Source organism: Salvelinus fontinalis, chromosome 7, assembly GCF_029448725.1.
Source record: "Salvelinus fontinalis isolate EN_2023a chromosome 7, ASM2944872v1, whole genome shotgun sequence".
NCBI classification, from domain to species: Eukaryota; Metazoa; Chordata; class Actinopteri; order Salmoniformes; family Salmonidae; genus Salvelinus; species Salvelinus fontinalis.
Genome location: NC_074671.1, coordinates 26,928,532 through 26,945,784, shown reverse-complemented (window position 1 = coordinate 26,945,784; position 17,253 = coordinate 26,928,532). Strand labels below are relative to the sequence as shown.

The following is a 17,253-nucleotide window of genomic DNA, read 5'->3' as shown; positions in this document are numbered from 1 at the left end:
CGCTGTGGCGAGATTTAAATTCAAAGGTTATTTCCGATTGAGCTGACATGCAGTTACCAGGAACATTTCTTTTAAATGTATATTGCACTGTAGCACAGGTCTTCAGCGCCACGGATTAAATGAGCCCAAATCAACTGATCCAAACTAAACATTAAAAGGTTGCACATGGAATGTGCTCCATTGGCTTTCCTTTGCAAATCAGGAAAACTAAGCCTAAAGTAAAACAACCTGGACAGGACAAACAGAATCAAATAAAGAGGATTTATTTCCAGTGTTTCTTGAGGGTGTTGCACCCTTGTTTTGCTGCACACAGGCAAGATGTTCACTGTCCAGGAAGCATTGTTTCATGCAGTTCTCAGAGATGAACATTTCTCCCAGGTCATAAGTAACCATGCTTTTTTTTTACTGCACTTGAAAAATACAAAGAAAAAAATATATATACATGAAATACATACATTGAATTATGAACTTAATATTTAAAATTCACATGAAGCGAATAAAAAAAGTGAGGACCCAAAAAACAAGACTGGAATGCCTTGGAAGCTTGGATTTTTGCACAATGTTACTTTTTAAAAACAGTAAAATAAGTGTTTCCTTGATACAATTAAGTAATTAAACAAAATATTGTGTTTACAAGTGTGGAATAAAACATGGCACTATCTATTCACAGAAATCAATTCAAGAGGCACTTTTTCTTTAATGAAGGATCAAACATTACTAAAGATTTGAAAAAATGTGGACTTGAATTGTACAGAGGGTTCAGTTTAGCAAGTGTACCAAGCATCTATCATACATTGCACTACATTTTATTTATTTGATAAAAACAACTATAATTCTGTCCCTCAAGCAAATATCTGTCTGCTATGATGCACTGTAAAAATAACTTCCCACAGTACACAGCACAGAAAGCAGCCCTCAGAAATATGAGCATACAGATTAAAAAAAAGAAAAAAAGAATTCTAACAAGCAACTGTGTTAGTCAACATAATTAAAAATATACATTGAAAATGTCTACCTCTTGTAGAATTAGATATGTATTCCTTAGTAATACTCAAGTTAATGCACCACAGTCCAGGCTTTCATGTCCCATTGATTTGTGTGCTGTCGATCACACAAAACCACCTATGAATGTTCTTGTCACATTCTTCTATGACTGGGGTTTGAGCACAAGGATGGAAGTGAATTTTCATGTCTGTTCCAGTATAAGACACCAAGTCAACTAAAGCGATTACACAAACAAACCTTTTTAACTTCATTCCAGTTACATTTCTTATGAGCCTATACACATATGTACAGTAGATATATATAAAATATATATTTTGTAAAAAAAAAAAAGAAAAGAAAAAGTGCAGTAACCCTTGCTAAGGTATCTAAATACATACGTAAACCCGTTCTCTCATGCACTCACTCATGTACACTCAACACACCCTTGCTGTTTCATAGATACTGATAGAATCGTGAGCGGACGACTTGTGCTCCTGACAGTTTGTGTGGGTGCGCGTCGTCAGCCGCCAGGTTGAGGCTGGCTTTGTTTCTGCCTTGCGGCCCACCTCCGTTCACTTGCTCCCCCACCATGGGCTGAAGGCATGGGGAGCCAGAGGGAGAGGGTCTCTCTGGGGTGGTACTCTGGGCTTGTGCCCTGTTCCCCTCGGGGACAACTTTGGGTGGGGTGTCCATGCTGAACTCTGACACTCCGGCCCGACAGCGCTCGCGGGCGATCCAGTCCCGAATGGAGAAGTCCTGAGAAGAGCACTTTGGCTTGAGGCGGTCCATGGCTGACAGCTCAGCCGCCTGGTCCACCCCGCCTTGCTCCCTCCAGTCGTTGATGACGGCCAGTTCTGCAAAGTCCCGCTGGCCCCCCATGGTGTGCCTACGCCGGATGTTTTTCTTCTTACTGCGGGTCTCCGGGGAAGACCGGCTCTTTTGGGCACCCACGCCAAACATGTCATCAGCAGATGTGCGCAGACGGAACTTGAGCCTTTCTGTGATATTGAGGCGCAAGGCGGGCTCGGGAGGGCGCTCCGACTCACTGCGGGAGGAAGAGTTGAGGCTGCCGGTAGACTGCCCCTTCTTCATCACCTCCAAGACACGAGACAGTCGTGTTGACTCCGACCTGCCCTCGACACGTTCCCCGCTGCCAGTCCCACCCTCTACTGATGACTCGCTATCTGTCTTCTGTCGCAGGGACCGCCTCCTGGAGAGTGTGTCACATTCAATCAGCCTGTGGGAGGGAAAGAGGCGACGGGGTTCCAGTTTAGGAGTCGTCTTCCCGTCAGCTGCTGCAGGATCAGGCTTTTCTGGCCCATGCCCAGTCTGGTTCTTCACTAAGGCAGGCATGGTTTGGACATTGCCGCCCCCTGTAGCAAACACAGGGAAGTCGCTTTCGCTGTCAGTCTCCATGGGCCGGCCTTCACTGATAAGCTCGCTGCGCTCGTCATCTGCCTCGTCCCCACCCTGAACATCTGGACTGAGTGCGCTAGAGTCTGCTGCAGTCAGGAAGGTGATGGACGAAGTGGTGGAATAGTCTGAGGTGATGGAGCTCACCTCTGCCCCAGCTGACGCCCCAGCCCCAGCCACTGATAGATCAGGAGCAGCAGCTCCTGACACCCACTTCTTAGGTCGTGCCCTGGGCATGGAAGCCCCAGAGCTCATGGTGCCCAGATCAGAAGTAGGCTCATCCAGATGGGACAGGGTGTTCGAAAAAGAGGGCTTTCCAAGCGGGGCTGTGCGGTAACTGAGTCTGGGGGAGCCAGAGTTTTTGGGTGAGGGGGCAGGTGAGGACTGCCTTGACGAGGGCTTCTCCCTTAAAAAGAAAGAGTTCCTGTGCTCCTTTTTGCCTTTGGGCGTGAGCTCAATACCTCTCCCATTCTCCTCTCCTGTTTTTGCTTGCTCTTTTGCTTCAGGGCTGACACTGATCCCTTGCTCCACCTCCAGGCCTCTGTGATTCTGCTTCTGGCCAGGGAGCTCCTTCTTAGGGAACACTGAGTCTAGGTCATCATCAGAGCTGCTAAGCTGCGGCTTGTCCTTGGGCTTCTTTCTTTTGCGGTTGGCTGCAGCAAAGATCGAGGAGACCAGGTGCTCGCGGCTGCACTGGTCCTTCCCGGACCCCCAGGAACCCTATAGAGAGGGAGAGAAACAAGTCAGAACTTGTACCACAGAAACCCCCCTTGGGAGAACAACGCACAGAAAAACCCTCTAACCCCTGCCTGAGTTCTTGGCCAACCAGTACTGCACCTGTTCCTCTGAAAATGCCACAAACCAAAAGGGTGGACAGAGAGTAGGAACGTTAGTGACAGGAGGACAACTACAACTGAACCATGCAAGCCTTTCAGCAACAACAGAAGCAGTAACAGCAGCGCACTTAAGCAGCCCAGCACGGGAAGCTTGATGTTCTGCATGAACTCATGTGTTCTGAGTCAAAGCTGAGAGAAGCAGCCAGATGACAGCAGTGCAGTAATGATAAGCACCAGTTCCTGCACTGTCTATGGTGCGAGTGATCCTTTTGTTGAAGACAAATGTCCCAGAAAAGATCAGACAGACTTGTGAAGTTAAGACCCAACATAGTCTGATATTTGACATGAAAGGCTGTGTTTATACTGTTGCTTGTTTGTTTTGTTAGTGTTCAGTATTCACAGAAGAAACTCCACCTGGCCTACTGTCACACATGTGGGAATCAGTGCTTTGATCTAGCCTGGTGACCTGACCTTTGTTCTGCTCACCAACCAATTATTTCCTCCCTACACTACATTAAGCTGGAGAGAGCAGACACTGGGCACACACTCACCTTCGATTTAGCAGAGTCACTAGTGGGTGAATCTGTAAGAAACAGTGAGAGGAGAGAGGAACATGTTAGATTATCCATCAATTATTCAAAACAATGTGGGACAACCAGACAAGACAACATCCATGAGAGTGCAATATGAAAAAGCCACAGTGAGAGAGAGAAGAAACAGAGAGAATCATGACGAAGATAGTAAACACAGATAAGACACTGTGCTTGATGTCGAGAACCTGGCAGGTAGGTGGACAGAAGGATGACAGAAAATGAGGCGGTAAGCCATGCAGTGAGCACTATGTTACACTCAGATCCACATCCACCCAGGTGGGGTGTTCTTTCATGGAAACAGAAACCTCAGTACATGCAAAACTGAAAGTCATTCTGGAAGAAGATAAGTAGCACTGAGCACAGAAGATGCTAGGGCCAAGTAAGTCCTTACAACTTTTCTAAAACAATAATACCCAAATATATCAGGATACTGAGTGAAACTGTGGTAATGGCAAACAATACCCAAGGTGCATTTCACAACAGCAGGCCAATGAGACAACAATGAAATATGTAATATGCCATGCAGGAAGTCAATGGATTCCCTCTGTATGGTCTACGCTATATAGCAAACCAAAGCCTCCAATTACTGATCAAAAGAGCTCTAGCACAATCTCTTGTTTTTGCCTGAATTGATGGTCAAATGACAAACCTAGCACATCTGACTAGTGATGAATGCTACTTCATTGAGGAGACTTTAACATGTAATTACTCTTGTATTACCATAATAACTATCGACTCAACAAACATAGGATTATGGTTCTAAGAAAGAGTAGTGAAATGATGTGTGAAAAGTCTTATGGCTTCAGTTAGAGGCTAACAAAAAGAGAGTATATTCAGTCTAGTTGAGCCGAGAGGGGGATGGACTGAATGAAAAGTACGGCAGCATATATTGCCATGACAACAGTGACATGGTGACGACAACCATGGAATGAACCATGAGGCTAAGACATGAGAGGGGGGTCACAGAGGGGCTAGCTATGAACAAAGAGGACACTACATGAAAAAGAATGCCAGCGAGGAAAAGATTTATCCACTGCTGCCTAGTTGATCTTGTATTGATCTTTGACTGACTATACGTTTTTTTACATAGCCAAGCCCCCCTACACACCCCTTGAAGACAGATGGTGGCACAGTATGCAAGTGCACATTGACTGGGTAGGTAGAAACCTGGGGACCATACCATGCTATCTCTCCTGTTGCGAGAAGCTTGCGAGACAGTGAGGAGAGACAGTGGAGAGCCTTTCAGATAGTATCACCGGTCTGTGTTAGGTATACTCAGATACAAAACGGACACCACCGGATGTCCAGTACCATATGGCCGCTGCTCCCTTTCACATTTTCTTTGTCAAACGGTTTCATCATGTTTTTCTTACGACGGTTTTCTCGAGCTTACAAGAAACGAGGGTTTCTGCAGACTAGACAGCTACACTGGGGGCAACAATCCTCCTTCTTCCTACAGTTCCAGCTGTCCATCACGGACATTAGAGAGGCCATCAGTGACATCATGGTGTGATAGACTCCTCCAACCTGGCCTGTGTCAAGATCAGTATGTGTGAATGCTGGGAAATCCTTTAGGACACCCGACAGAGCGGCACTAGAGACAGAGGGATCAGAGTTCACCTGTTGCTTTCTTTTCTCGTGTAGTCTTTGGGAGAGAACATTAGTGCAACAGTAGGCAGGATTAATAACAGGAGGAGAGGAAAAACCGACAGCCCAGTGGAGTTTGAATAAAAACACTAAAGATGGAGGGATTGTAAAAGAAAGTTAAAGAACCTCATAATTTTGAGGCAAAGAAATTTTGCTGAAAATTGGAAACCAAGGAAGGAAAATCTAAGAAAGCAAAATGTACAGATCAGACAAATTATTTTGACCCTTCTCCTTTGCGTAATGGAGAAGAGGCAAGAATAATTTGCCCTCGCAAACCAAGACAGTCTTTTTGAGTCATGACGAGGCATGGACATTTCTATCTTATGGTACAGCAAATGAGGCAAAGAAGGATCTCTTAGGGAAGAAAGCAGCACTATCCATCAACGCTCGACACCAGACGTAATTACACTGAACCTCGCACGCTGCTAGACTAAAAGACATTGGTCTCACCAGCGACAGAGACAGTGGTTAGCAGGGAAAAGTAGTAAAAGGTTGACCCACCACCACAGAGTCGGTCTGGTCCAGGGAACACGTTACCTGAGACTTCCCCCTGCGTGGAGGCCGTGCGGCCGATGTTGTTGAGCAGGTGGTCGATGTTGGGCACAGGCTGAGACTCCACTGCATTCTCATATCGGGCCATTGTCTGAAACGAACAGTCAGGCAACAGTGTGAACACTCTACAATTAAAAAATATATATATATAATCATAGCAAATAGGACAGGAATAACAGAAGTCACATTGAGGGCAGCAATGTGCCTGTACCCACCACTGGCTCCCCATTGCCTTCCTCTGTGAAAAACCAGTTGTACTAGAAGGGAGCAAAGGAAAGGGAGCTTTATCTTTAGGGGATTCACAATCACTTTTTTGATACAATTCTCAAATTAGTTCAAGTAGAAATGGTTTGATATGCAGACTATGCACAAACAGTCCACTATGGCTGCAATTAAGGTGGTAAGTGGGACTCACATGCTGAATGAGAGTCTCTACGATCTTGTACTGGTCGGGCATGTGGGTGACCATGTGGGTCATGTTGTCCTCTGAAGTGCGCACCAGAGTGGGACCAAACACGATGGCCAGGTTCCTAGGTTCCATCTAACACATAGAATAGTTAGGAACACACACACACACGCTTCACACATATCCTCACTACATCACAGGTTCTCTAAGTTAAAAGTGAGGACTGCCAGCCACTATTCAAGATGGAAATTTACAATACCTTATTTTTATCAGAGTTGTCAGCCACTGTTTTCAGATGAGCCGAGAGGAACTTGAGGGTCTCATAGTGATGATCTGGCAACTCGTGAAGCTGCAGTGAGAAGTAGGTTGAGTATAAGTCACCATGCAATAATGTCAGTTAAGTTCACAATGAATGTCACATGAACCCACCATCTTCTTCAACAATTTCAGTCTTTCCACTGGGTCCACTGTCCTGTTGGCCTCTATGAAGTCTGCATACTTCTCTACAGGGCACAAATGAAACGGACATTGGTTTTTACAGAAGACTACAAAGGGTCTTGGTGTTATGAAAGTGAACACTAAACAGAATGTAATTAAGTGTAGGTTTCACACTCAGTCACTAGGTGGCATAGTGACCCCTTAATCGGTCCTGGGGACCCCAAGGGGTGCACTACACAGCTGATTCAAATAATCAAAGCTTGATGAGTTCATTATTTGAATCAGCTGTGTAATGATAGGGCAAAAAACTAATTGTGCACCACTTGGGGTCCCCAGGACCAAGTTTTGGAAACACTCCCTTAATGGAAGGCTGTTCCTAATAGTCTATTGGTGGGACTCCTTGAATATTCTTACCGTTGGTGAACAGAGGCTCTGGAAGTTTCCGGAAAAAGGATTTAAGTAAACTGCTGATCACATTCAGATCCCTCCATTTCTGTTAAAGGCAGGTAAAAAAAAATAAAAAAGTGACTTTAGACGAGATAAGAAAAGACCATGGAAAAGCTGAGGGAAGAGAGGAGTGACAAAAAGAGAGAGCCTACATAAAGAAAGAGGATGGGCCAAAGACAACTGGCGAGAGGGAGTGAAAGTGGCATGTGCTGGGTTGAGTCACTCACGTCATCCTGGATGTCGATGTCGTTCATGCCTTTGTTGTTGAGCTCCTCCTGCATGTTGGAGATGGCTGCGTTGTTCCCTGGGACTCTGTAGATCCCTGTGTACTCCAGCCCTCTCTCCTCCACTAGGTTACAGCACACCTCCACGATGAGGGGAACAAACTACGCCACACACACACACACACACAACATGGACTCATCAATTATCATTGCAGCACTCTCAGAAAGGTGTGTGACAGTGTTGAGAAGGAACTTTCTTATGAACCATTCCAATAAACATGAATGAAACAATTAACAAAAAGAGGAGATGGAGAGAATACGTAGTGTAGGTGTGAGTTGAATCTCACCCTGTTGGTGACAGCTGGGGGGCAGTCGTCCAGCCTCACCCCGAAAGTGATGCCTGGAGAAGGCTTCCTCTCAAAGGGCTTCCTCATCAGCCCTGGGATACCTTTCCTCCACGTCCCCTTGTCCTTGGGTGGACTGGTGTCGTCTGAAGGGTTAACACACGAAACATGAGGAGAGTCTCACGAGCACCAACAGACACACACACACACACACACACACACTGTACAGTATATATGGAGCAAAAAGCAATGGAATATTCAAAGCCATTCTCAAAATCAAATCAGACATTCACAATACTCAAGTAAATGAGTTGAGAGCTAAGCGAACATTTTAATCCTCTGGCTCTTACCTTTGTGCATGTTTTTCCTCTCCTGCTCTGCTTTGGGTAAGTGTGGACTTAGAGATTTGGTTTCCCCCTTCCCTCCCAGTAGCGTCTGTCTGATGCTCAGCGACTGGCGTGACGGTTTGGGCGACGGTTCGTTCTTACTGCCTGTCGGGCTGGGTCATACACAAACACACACAAAACGTTTTGATGTCTGACGTCCAATAGGAGCCGTCCACACAGGTCTCAATCTCCCTCTGTACTGCAGAGACTTCCTCTCTCTCTGTGGTCCGCCCTGCTTACCTCATCAAGGTGTTGTACTCCTTGATCTTTCGGCTGATGAGGTCACGGCTGGTAAAGGCTGCGTTCTAAAACAAGAAAAAAGGCAGAAGAAAAAGACAGCAGACAATGTTAACTCATCAGATGCAATATGACTCCCCTCCCCTTTGCATAACCCACTGCTATCAGTTGGCATAGGTAAAGCCAAAGAAATATACAATAGTACAACAGTGGTCTTAAATGGAGGGGAAAGAAGACCTTCTGTTTCTAATAGAGGGGAGGTAAGTCCTGTGGTAAAGTTAGCCTATTTTAAGGTAGACCAGGGAGGGGTCATGTGTGTGTATTATGTGACCTAGGACCTGTAGCCAATCACTGTTAGCTGATTCTTATCAAGGGAGGGTTAGTGACAAAGTATACTTGATCTACATTTGTGTAATTAATGAAGTATTGGCCATCCATGAGGTGGACCTTGTGTTTTCTACCAACACAGAAAGGGTTTGATTTCACTTTGCCACAAACTTCTGTCAATCCTGGAGAACTTGATAGGAATTAATCTCCTGTATGGTGTGTGTGTGTGTGTGTGTGTGTGTCTCACCTCCTCGTCCAGGTTGCTGTTCTCCTGTATGACTCTGATCCAGGCCAGCATATCTTCTCTGTCCTCTGCCTGGAACAGGTACTCACAGTCCGACGTGGTCAGCCGCAGCACGTTCTTGCGTTTCGTGTCGCTGTAGGAGATGTCAATCAGACAGGCCTTGATGCTGATTGGCTGCGGCTCATCCTCCACCTGGGAGTTGGCATGAGCCTGTCCCTCCTTTTTGTCCTTATATAGGCAGAGGAAGGGGCCTCGCAGCACTGCGTACATCTGTTTCCAGGGGCGCATTCCCCCACCAACACGCTGTAGAGAGAGGAGAGGCACAAACAATGATATTACTTAATGACAAGTATGAGAAATATATGTCCGACACATAAAACAGCAGTGAGGTAGACAGGCACTGAGAAAGACATCGTCCTCTCTTATAATTTGACACTGGCATTGCACATTAAGTATCTCCACATTCTTGATGCATCTCATCTAAAATGGTTCTCCAAGAAAGTATGAGCTGCCATCATGTCCAGTGTAACCCACTAGAGGGGGGAGTCATTTCATCAAGGCAGACATGACAGAGTCAGGAATCTCAAACACATTTAGGTCAAAGCCAAACTGGTCTGACAAGTGCAATGCACACAGAAACCAACATTACTGTACTAAATATCTACCAGAGGAACAGGATTATACACCACTCTTTCTAAACCATGTCACAGGTGATATAACTGACTGCCTTGACCCCCTTTGTGTGTGGAGTGTGGATAGCACTGTACACACACCTTGCTCTTGTCCGTGTTGATCTGTCGGAAGTGGAGCATGCCCTCCTTGGAAGCATCACTGAAGATATCTGATGAGGAATCTCTCCTGGATCCGGAATCTTCTGAAGACCTGTCCACCGTCGCCTTTAACACAACAAACACACGAGTTACCTCTACAATCTCATACATACACAATACTGCAACATGGTGTACAGTGCTGAGCTTCGTAAGCTGCCAGTCAGTCTGCCTCTGGGGCCAGTCAGTCTGCCTCTGGGGCCAGTCAGTCTGCCTCTGGGGCCAGTCAGTCTGCCTCTGGGGCCAGTCAGTCTGCCTCTGGGGCCAGTCAGTCTGCCTCTGGGGCCAGTCAGTCTGCCTCTGGGGCCAGTCAGTCTGCCTCTGGGGCCAGTCAGTCTGCCTCTGGGGCCAGTCAGTCTGCCTCTGGGGCCAGTCAGTCTGCCTCTGGGGCCAGTCAGTCTGCCTCTGGGGCCAGTCAGTCTGCCTCTGGGGCCAGTCAGTCTGCCTCTGGGGCCAGTCAGTCTGCCTCTGGGGCCAGTCAGTCTGCCTCTGGGGCCAGTCAGTCTGCCTCTGGGGCCAAGCTGGATAATGAGGACGGATCATGTGGAGTTCCTCCAATGAACAGTTCGCTGATTGGATGACCCTTGCCTGACTTTTATTATACGGCCCCAGAATCAGACATTATGCTCCATTCCAGTGAGCAGACAGACAGAAATAGCAAGGTTGGCATCCAGGCTGGGTCTTTAGACCTCATTTGGTTTTATAGTCTCACTCATTATCCATTTTATATCCGCTACTGACTAACATCAATGCTAGCGGTTCAGAGGAGTGACTCTTATCTTCAGGCTGTGAACCTCTGGGCAGGATATGCAGGTAAAACAAACTATAATGATGCAGTCGAGTCTGATAGCCAGTAGGCACATCATTTCTGTGGAAAGTGACCAGAGGGTTTGTCCATACTCCCTATTACAGTTTGTTGTTATGTGGGATGATATTGGGTAATACTTTATCTGGATAGTCTGTAGAGCATCTACAGATGTACTATCAGTAACATTTCAACTAACTATCTACTAACCCTAGCTCCAACCCTAATCCTTAACCCAAGTGCATCCTTAGCAAGCAGTTGTTGATTGTAGATGCTCTACAGAAGGTCATACTAATGGAAAATCTGGACTATCCAAATGTAACCTAATATTGATATTACTGTGTTGAGGTTGGACTCACCTTCCTAAGGCCCTTTAGACCAGGTATTTGCCTCCTACAAGGAACATAGAAATATGAAAATAGAAAGATTAATCACAAGTTAATCTAACGAAAATGACTAAAATGTACAGTGCCTATAGAAATTATACACTCCCTTCACATTTTGTTGCGTTCAAAGTGGGATTGAAATAGATTTAATTGCTATTTTTTGTCATTGACCTACACAAAATACTCCATAGTGAAAAGAAAATGACAATTTCTTTCTCCAAATGATTTCATTTTTTATAACTAAAATATAGTCGTTGCATAACTATTCACCCGCTTTGTTTAGGCAAGCCTGCGTTTGTTCAGAAGTACATTTCGGCTTAGCAAATCACATAAGTTATATTTGAATGATTTTACTGAGTTACAGTTCATATAAGGAAATAAATTCATTAGGCCCTAATCTATGGATTTCACATGACTGAAAATACAGATATGCATCGGTTGGTCAAAACACCAAAAAAAAGAAGGTAGGGGCGTGGATCAGAAAACCAGTCAGTATCTGGTGTGACCACCATTTGCCTCATGCAGCGCGACATCTCCTTCACATAGACTTGATCAGGCTGTTGATTGTGGCCTGTGGAATGTAGTCCCACTCCTTTTCATTGGCTGTGCGAAGTTTCTGGATATTGGGGGGGGAACTGGAACACGCTGTCGTACACGTCGATCCAGAGCATCCCGGATGCTCAATGGGTGACATGTGGTGAGTATGCAGGCCATTTTCAGCTTCCAGGAATTGTGTACAGATCCTTGCGACATGGGGCCGTGTATTATCATGCTGAAACATGAGGTGAGGCGGTGGATGAATGGTACGACAAAGGCCTCAGGATCTCATCACGGTATCTCTGTGCATTCAAATTGCCATCAATAAAATTAAATTGTGTTCATTGTCCATAGCTTATGCCCGCCAATACCATAACCCCACCACGGGGCACTCTGTTCACAACGTTGACATAAGCAAACTGCTCGCACACACAACCCCATACACATGGTCTACGGTTGTGAGGCCAGTTGGATGTACTACCAAATTCTCTGTAACGACAGATGCGGCTTATAGTGGAGAAATTAACATTAAATTCTCGAGCAACAGCTCTGGTGAACATTCCTGCAGTCAGCATGCCAATTGCATGCTCACTCAAATTTTGAGACATCTGTGGCATGTGAGAGACATTTACTGTCTCCAGCACAAGGTACACCTGTGTAATGATCATGCTGTTTAATCAGCTTCTTGATATGCCACACCTGTCAGGTGGTTGAGTTATCTTGGAAAAGGAGAAATGCTCACTAACATGGATGTAAACAAATGAGTTGCCAAAATTTAAGAGAAATAAACTTTGTGAGCATATGGAAGATTTCTGGGATTTTTTATTTCAGCTCATGAAACATTCCTCTGTCCCTCATACATACAACATCTGTAAGGTCCCTCAGTCAAGTACTACTTCAAGCACAGATTCCACTACAAAGACCAGGGAGCTTTTCGAAAGCCTCATAAAGAAGGGCAGTGATTGGTAGATGGGTAACAATAACAAATCATAGATTGAATATATCTTTAAGCACGGTCAAGGTAATAATTATGCTGTGGATTATGTATTAAACCACCCAGACACATAAAAGATGCAGATCTTCTTAACTGAGCTGCAGGACAGGAATGAAACTGCTTAGGGATGTCACTATGAAGCCATTGGTGATTTTAAAACAGCTACAGAGTTCAAAGGCTGTGATGGGAGAAAACTGAGGATGGATCATCAACATTGTAGTGACTCGGCAAAGGAATACACTTTTTGGCCTAAATGCAAAGCCTTATGTTTGGGGCAAATCCAACACAACACATGCCTCCTTATTTTCAAGCATTGTGGTGGCTGCATCATGGTATGGGTATGCTTGACATAGGCAAAGACTGGGGAGTTTTCAAGACGAAAAGAAACGGGACGGAGTTTAGCACAGGCAAAATCCTAGAGGACAACCTGCTTCTGTCTGTTTTACACCAGACACTGCGAGAGGAATTCACCTTTCAGCAAGACAATAACCTACAACACAAAGCCAAATTAACACTGGAGTTGCTTACCAAGACAGTGAATGTTCCTGAGTGGCCAAGTTACAATATTGACTTAAATCTGCTTGAAATTCTACAGCAAGACTTGAATATAACTGTCTAGTCATGATTCCCAACACCGACAGAAAATTTTTGAAAATAATAAACGGGCAAATATTGCACAATACAGGTGTGCAAAGCTCTTATGAGTTACCCAAGAAGACTCACAAATGTATTCGCTGCCAAAGGTGATTCTAACATGTATTGACCCAGGTGGTTGAATACTTATCTAATCATGGTATATTAGGGTTTTATTTTTCATTAATCTTTACAAAATGTTAGAATTCTTCTTGCACTGACAGAGTGTTTTGTGTAGATCATTGACTATTACATTTTTTTTTTAAAATCCATTTGAATCCCCCTTTATTTTCTTCACAATGTTACAGTGTTACAAAGGGGGTGTAGACTATACATAACATTGCACTGGCCCACCGTTTTAGACCAAATTACACTCACCCTTCCCTGTAGTTATCCAGACCCTCATCGTAGGATTTGGACCGCTCCGTTTTGGTACCAGAATCCGATTCAATAGTTGTGAGTCGAAGAGAATCTTTAAAAATAAAAGCCAAATGATTATCAAACAAGAAATAAGCCAAAGAACAAACTTTTAATAGGAATGTCCTAGCTCAAGGCTGTAAGTGTCCCAAGCTTGTTTGTGGATCAAGTATTCAAATTCAACCATCAACTCATTCTAACACAATATTTTTAAAAGCGTGCATTTCGTTGCTGCCAGTACCTGCACAGTTAGTTAAAGGGGGTAACCTTACCGTGGTCATGTGACCGCTGTCGTCGAATAAGAGGAGATGGAGAGGTAGGGCTGGGTGGGATGGTGGTGACGATTGGAGTAACAGATATCACAGCTGAAGCGGGAATGTGACTGGTGTCATGATCAATACTTGGACTGGACGGCTCATCTGGAAACGAAGTGAGGAAAACCAAAGTTAAACAAGGGTAGAAACTATTCCTGTTCTACTCCCAAAAAACATGGAATGAAAATATATCAATTATAAATCCCGGTAAAAGTAGGCTGTCTGATACTTAACATCACTAATTAAGTCTACTGTGGCACAAAGACAGTCAAGCATCAGCGCTCAGGACTGAGTGAAACTCATTCTGAACCAGTCTATGCTATCTCTGTTTGAGGCTAATTTACAGACTGCAATAAAACACAAATGCCATGATGGTGAAATATAGGCATACACAGCTAAACACACAAAGTCTGGTTATGAGAGAACATGACACATTCAGAGACAGCCAGGCTTATTCATGGAGCCAGCATGGCCACTAGAGATAACCCAGTCCACACCTGCCACAATCAACAAACACACAGGAAGGGAAAGTGAGCTGCCGTTTCATCACCGTTGTCAGTCTGATCAGGTAAGCAGATATAACCAAGGTGCAGGCTACACCCAGGCAAGTCATAACATTACCGAGTACAGTGAGTAACCCTGCCTTTGCCAAACTGTCCCAGGCAGCATGTGACGCAAGGTACAGGATGGAAGTGTCTGGCAATGATAAGGAGAGTGCCATGAATACTAGCAGGGCACACAGAAATGTATCACTACCAAAAGCATTTAATTATAATGATTTGTACATTTACATAATTTAGCAGACGTTCTTATCCAGAGCGACTTAAGGCAGATATAGGGTTAAGAGCCTTGCTCAAGGGCACAGACAGATTTTTTCACTTAGTTGGTGCGGGGATTCGAACCAGAGACCTTTTCGTTACTGGCCCAATGCTCTTAACCCCTAGGCTACCTGCCGTCAAAAACAAAGTGCTTCACAGATGTATCTGTATCATCCGTATAATATTCTTGTATAACTCTTTGTTAACGGGTTCAACCCAAACCAGAGTACAATCAGCCAATATGTCAGCCAAATATTTTATTAGAAGGAAAATAAAACATAGACCTGAGTAATGTGAAAGCTTACATTCCTATGTGTGCCGAAGCAAAACATTTCACATTTAATGGCGCACATTAACATGAAACATCTGACCTGTTTCTTCGGCTGCAAAGATTGTTACAGTGAAATTCCCCAACAGAACCTCACAGATCGTTCCCATGATACAGCTGCCAAATCGGGACAGATGTTCCTTATTTCATGTGTTTGTGAAAACAGCAACAAACAGTGTTGTTCGACACATGTACTTGAAACGCCTCGCGTTGTCAGTTCAAGCCATCAAGTTTAAAATGGAACAGCTGTCGAAATGGAAGACTACCCAAAACAGAGCATTACAGCTGTGAGTGATGGCGCAAACATTGTTGCTCAGCTAATACTATACATTATGAACTGGGTGGTTCGAGCCTTGAAGGCTGATTGGCTCAAAGCCATGGTATATCAGACCACGGGTATGACAAAACATTTCTTTTTACTGCTATAATTACGTTGGTAACCAGTTTATAATAGCAACAAGGCACCTCGGGGGTTTGTGGTATATGGCCAATATACCACGGCTAAGGGCTGTATCCAGGCACTCTGCATTGCGTTGTGCATAAGAACAGCCTTTCGCCGTGGTATATTGACCATATACCAGACCCCCACGGGCCTTGTTGCTTAAATATAGCATGCGACCACTACACAGGTAGGCTGCTGATTTATGCATGAGGCAGACTGAAGCTTATGAGGCGCTGTGAGTGTTTGATTGTGTGTAGGTGTGTGTGGGAGAGAGTATGTAAAGGGGTGTGTGTGTGTAAGATGATAGTATTTACCCATGTGGACTCCAGGCCACTGGTGTCTGAGTAAAAGGTGCCCTGATTGGTGGATGATGGCTCATGTCATGTCAATGAAACTATTAAAACTATTGGCACGTAAACCCAGATCACATCAAATCTAGCTTAAAAAAACAACACCATCAAATACATGATAATAAGTCTACCAAAAAAACAACAGATAAATTAAGAGTTCAGCTGTCAGATCGGAAAAGTGCAGTCCTAATCGCGAACGCTGAAGAGACTCCTAACATCAGCGCAATACATTTCAAACACATTTGCTCTAGGAAAACACAAGCAGGAACAGGACATTTGCTTGTACTGAACCATGTTCTATCTTGTTCTCAGTACAGAATTACTAATCTGCCAGACATACAATGCACAGCAGATGTTGGACAGTTGGTTTGAATGGTAATTGTTGAACTGAGTAACGGCTACTTTTTAAAATGAAGACAGGGTATTTGTTGCTATTGGTGTATAGCCGCATACTGGCAACAATGAATGTACTCTCTTCTTTTGTTAGATGTTTTGTTAAGGCATAGAACTTAACACAGGGATATACCTAGCTGACTGACACCTTCAACATATCTGCAAAATGAAATATCAATACTAATAATATCAAAATAAAAATGGAATGCACGTTATTCAATTTCCCCATTTCAGATAGACTTGTCCTGCCCTGACCAAGCATTACGACATACCTCAACAACAAATCCAGCTCTGTTCAAACAGCCAATTAACCCCTGCCACCAAAAGCTATTATAGCCCAGCTGCATCTATCAATACGTACATTGGTGATATACTCTATCCAAACTCTTTCACTGTATAGCACCAAGGAAACCATTTTTACAGCGTAAAGAAGTTGCACTAGAGCGATAACTGACAACACACCATATTAGCAATGTCAATTGAGAGATGCAGGTTGGCATCTTTTGGCATGGAGGCAGTTCTGCAGAGTAGTCACTAACTGGCGCAGCCACAAAGTCAATCAATATTAATTTTAACTTAACCCTAACCACACTGCTAACCCTAATGCCTAACCTTAGGTACAAAAAAGCTCATTGTTGTTTTCATAAATTGTTTCTAAATATTATAGCCAAATTTTGACTTTGCAGCTGGCCTATCTAGAACAAAATGCTCAGTTCTGCCTCCAGGGCAAGATTCATGACAGACATTAACCTGCTTGAGTGATGTTGAGGACATCTCTGACAGCAGCTAGTCTGAGCATTAGGACTTTTACTGCATGACAATTTCCACCTGCTAAGACTTGGGGGCAGAAACTGATAACATCAAAACCCTTGTATAACCTCCCCACCCAAGAGATATTACATGCTCTACCAGGCACATTAAGCGAATCAGT

At 44.3% G+C, this 17,253-nt stretch overlaps 1 protein-coding gene across 4 annotated transcripts in view; it reads right to left on the bottom strand.

The window, feature by feature from the left end:
* Positions 1 to 247: 247 nt before the first annotated feature.
* Positions 248 to 17,253, bottom strand: part of LOC129859310 (rho GTPase-activating protein 21-like) — a 103,651-nt gene continuing 86,645 nt past the window's right edge. For all 4 annotated transcript variants that reach the window (XM_055928935.1, XM_055928934.1, XM_055928931.1 and 1 more), the window contains 17 exons: positions 13,950 to 14,096; positions 13,639 to 13,732; positions 11,070 to 11,103; positions 9,852 to 9,974; positions 9,082 to 9,381; positions 8,511 to 8,575; positions 8,235 to 8,383; positions 7,888 to 8,030; positions 7,544 to 7,702; positions 7,284 to 7,362; positions 6,861 to 6,934; positions 6,691 to 6,780; positions 6,441 to 6,566; positions 6,241 to 6,282; positions 6,011 to 6,116; positions 3,785 to 3,816; positions 248 to 3,117 (listed from right to left, as the gene is read on the bottom strand). In XM_055928935.1, the coding sequence (XP_055784910.1) occupies positions 1,438 to 3,117; positions 3,785 to 3,816; positions 6,011 to 6,116; positions 6,241 to 6,282; positions 6,441 to 6,566; positions 6,691 to 6,780; positions 6,861 to 6,934; positions 7,284 to 7,362; positions 7,544 to 7,702; positions 7,888 to 8,030; positions 8,235 to 8,383; positions 8,511 to 8,575; positions 9,082 to 9,381; positions 9,852 to 9,974; positions 11,070 to 11,103; positions 13,639 to 13,732; positions 13,950 to 14,096 (3,443 nt within the window). In that variant the 3' untranslated portion in view covers positions 248 to 1,437. The remainder of the gene's footprint in view (positions 3,118 to 3,784; positions 3,817 to 6,010; positions 6,117 to 6,240; positions 6,283 to 6,440; positions 6,567 to 6,690; positions 6,781 to 6,860; positions 6,935 to 7,283; positions 7,363 to 7,543; positions 7,703 to 7,887; positions 8,031 to 8,234; positions 8,384 to 8,510; positions 8,576 to 9,081; positions 9,382 to 9,851; positions 9,975 to 11,069; positions 11,104 to 13,638; positions 13,733 to 13,949; positions 14,097 to 17,253) is intronic.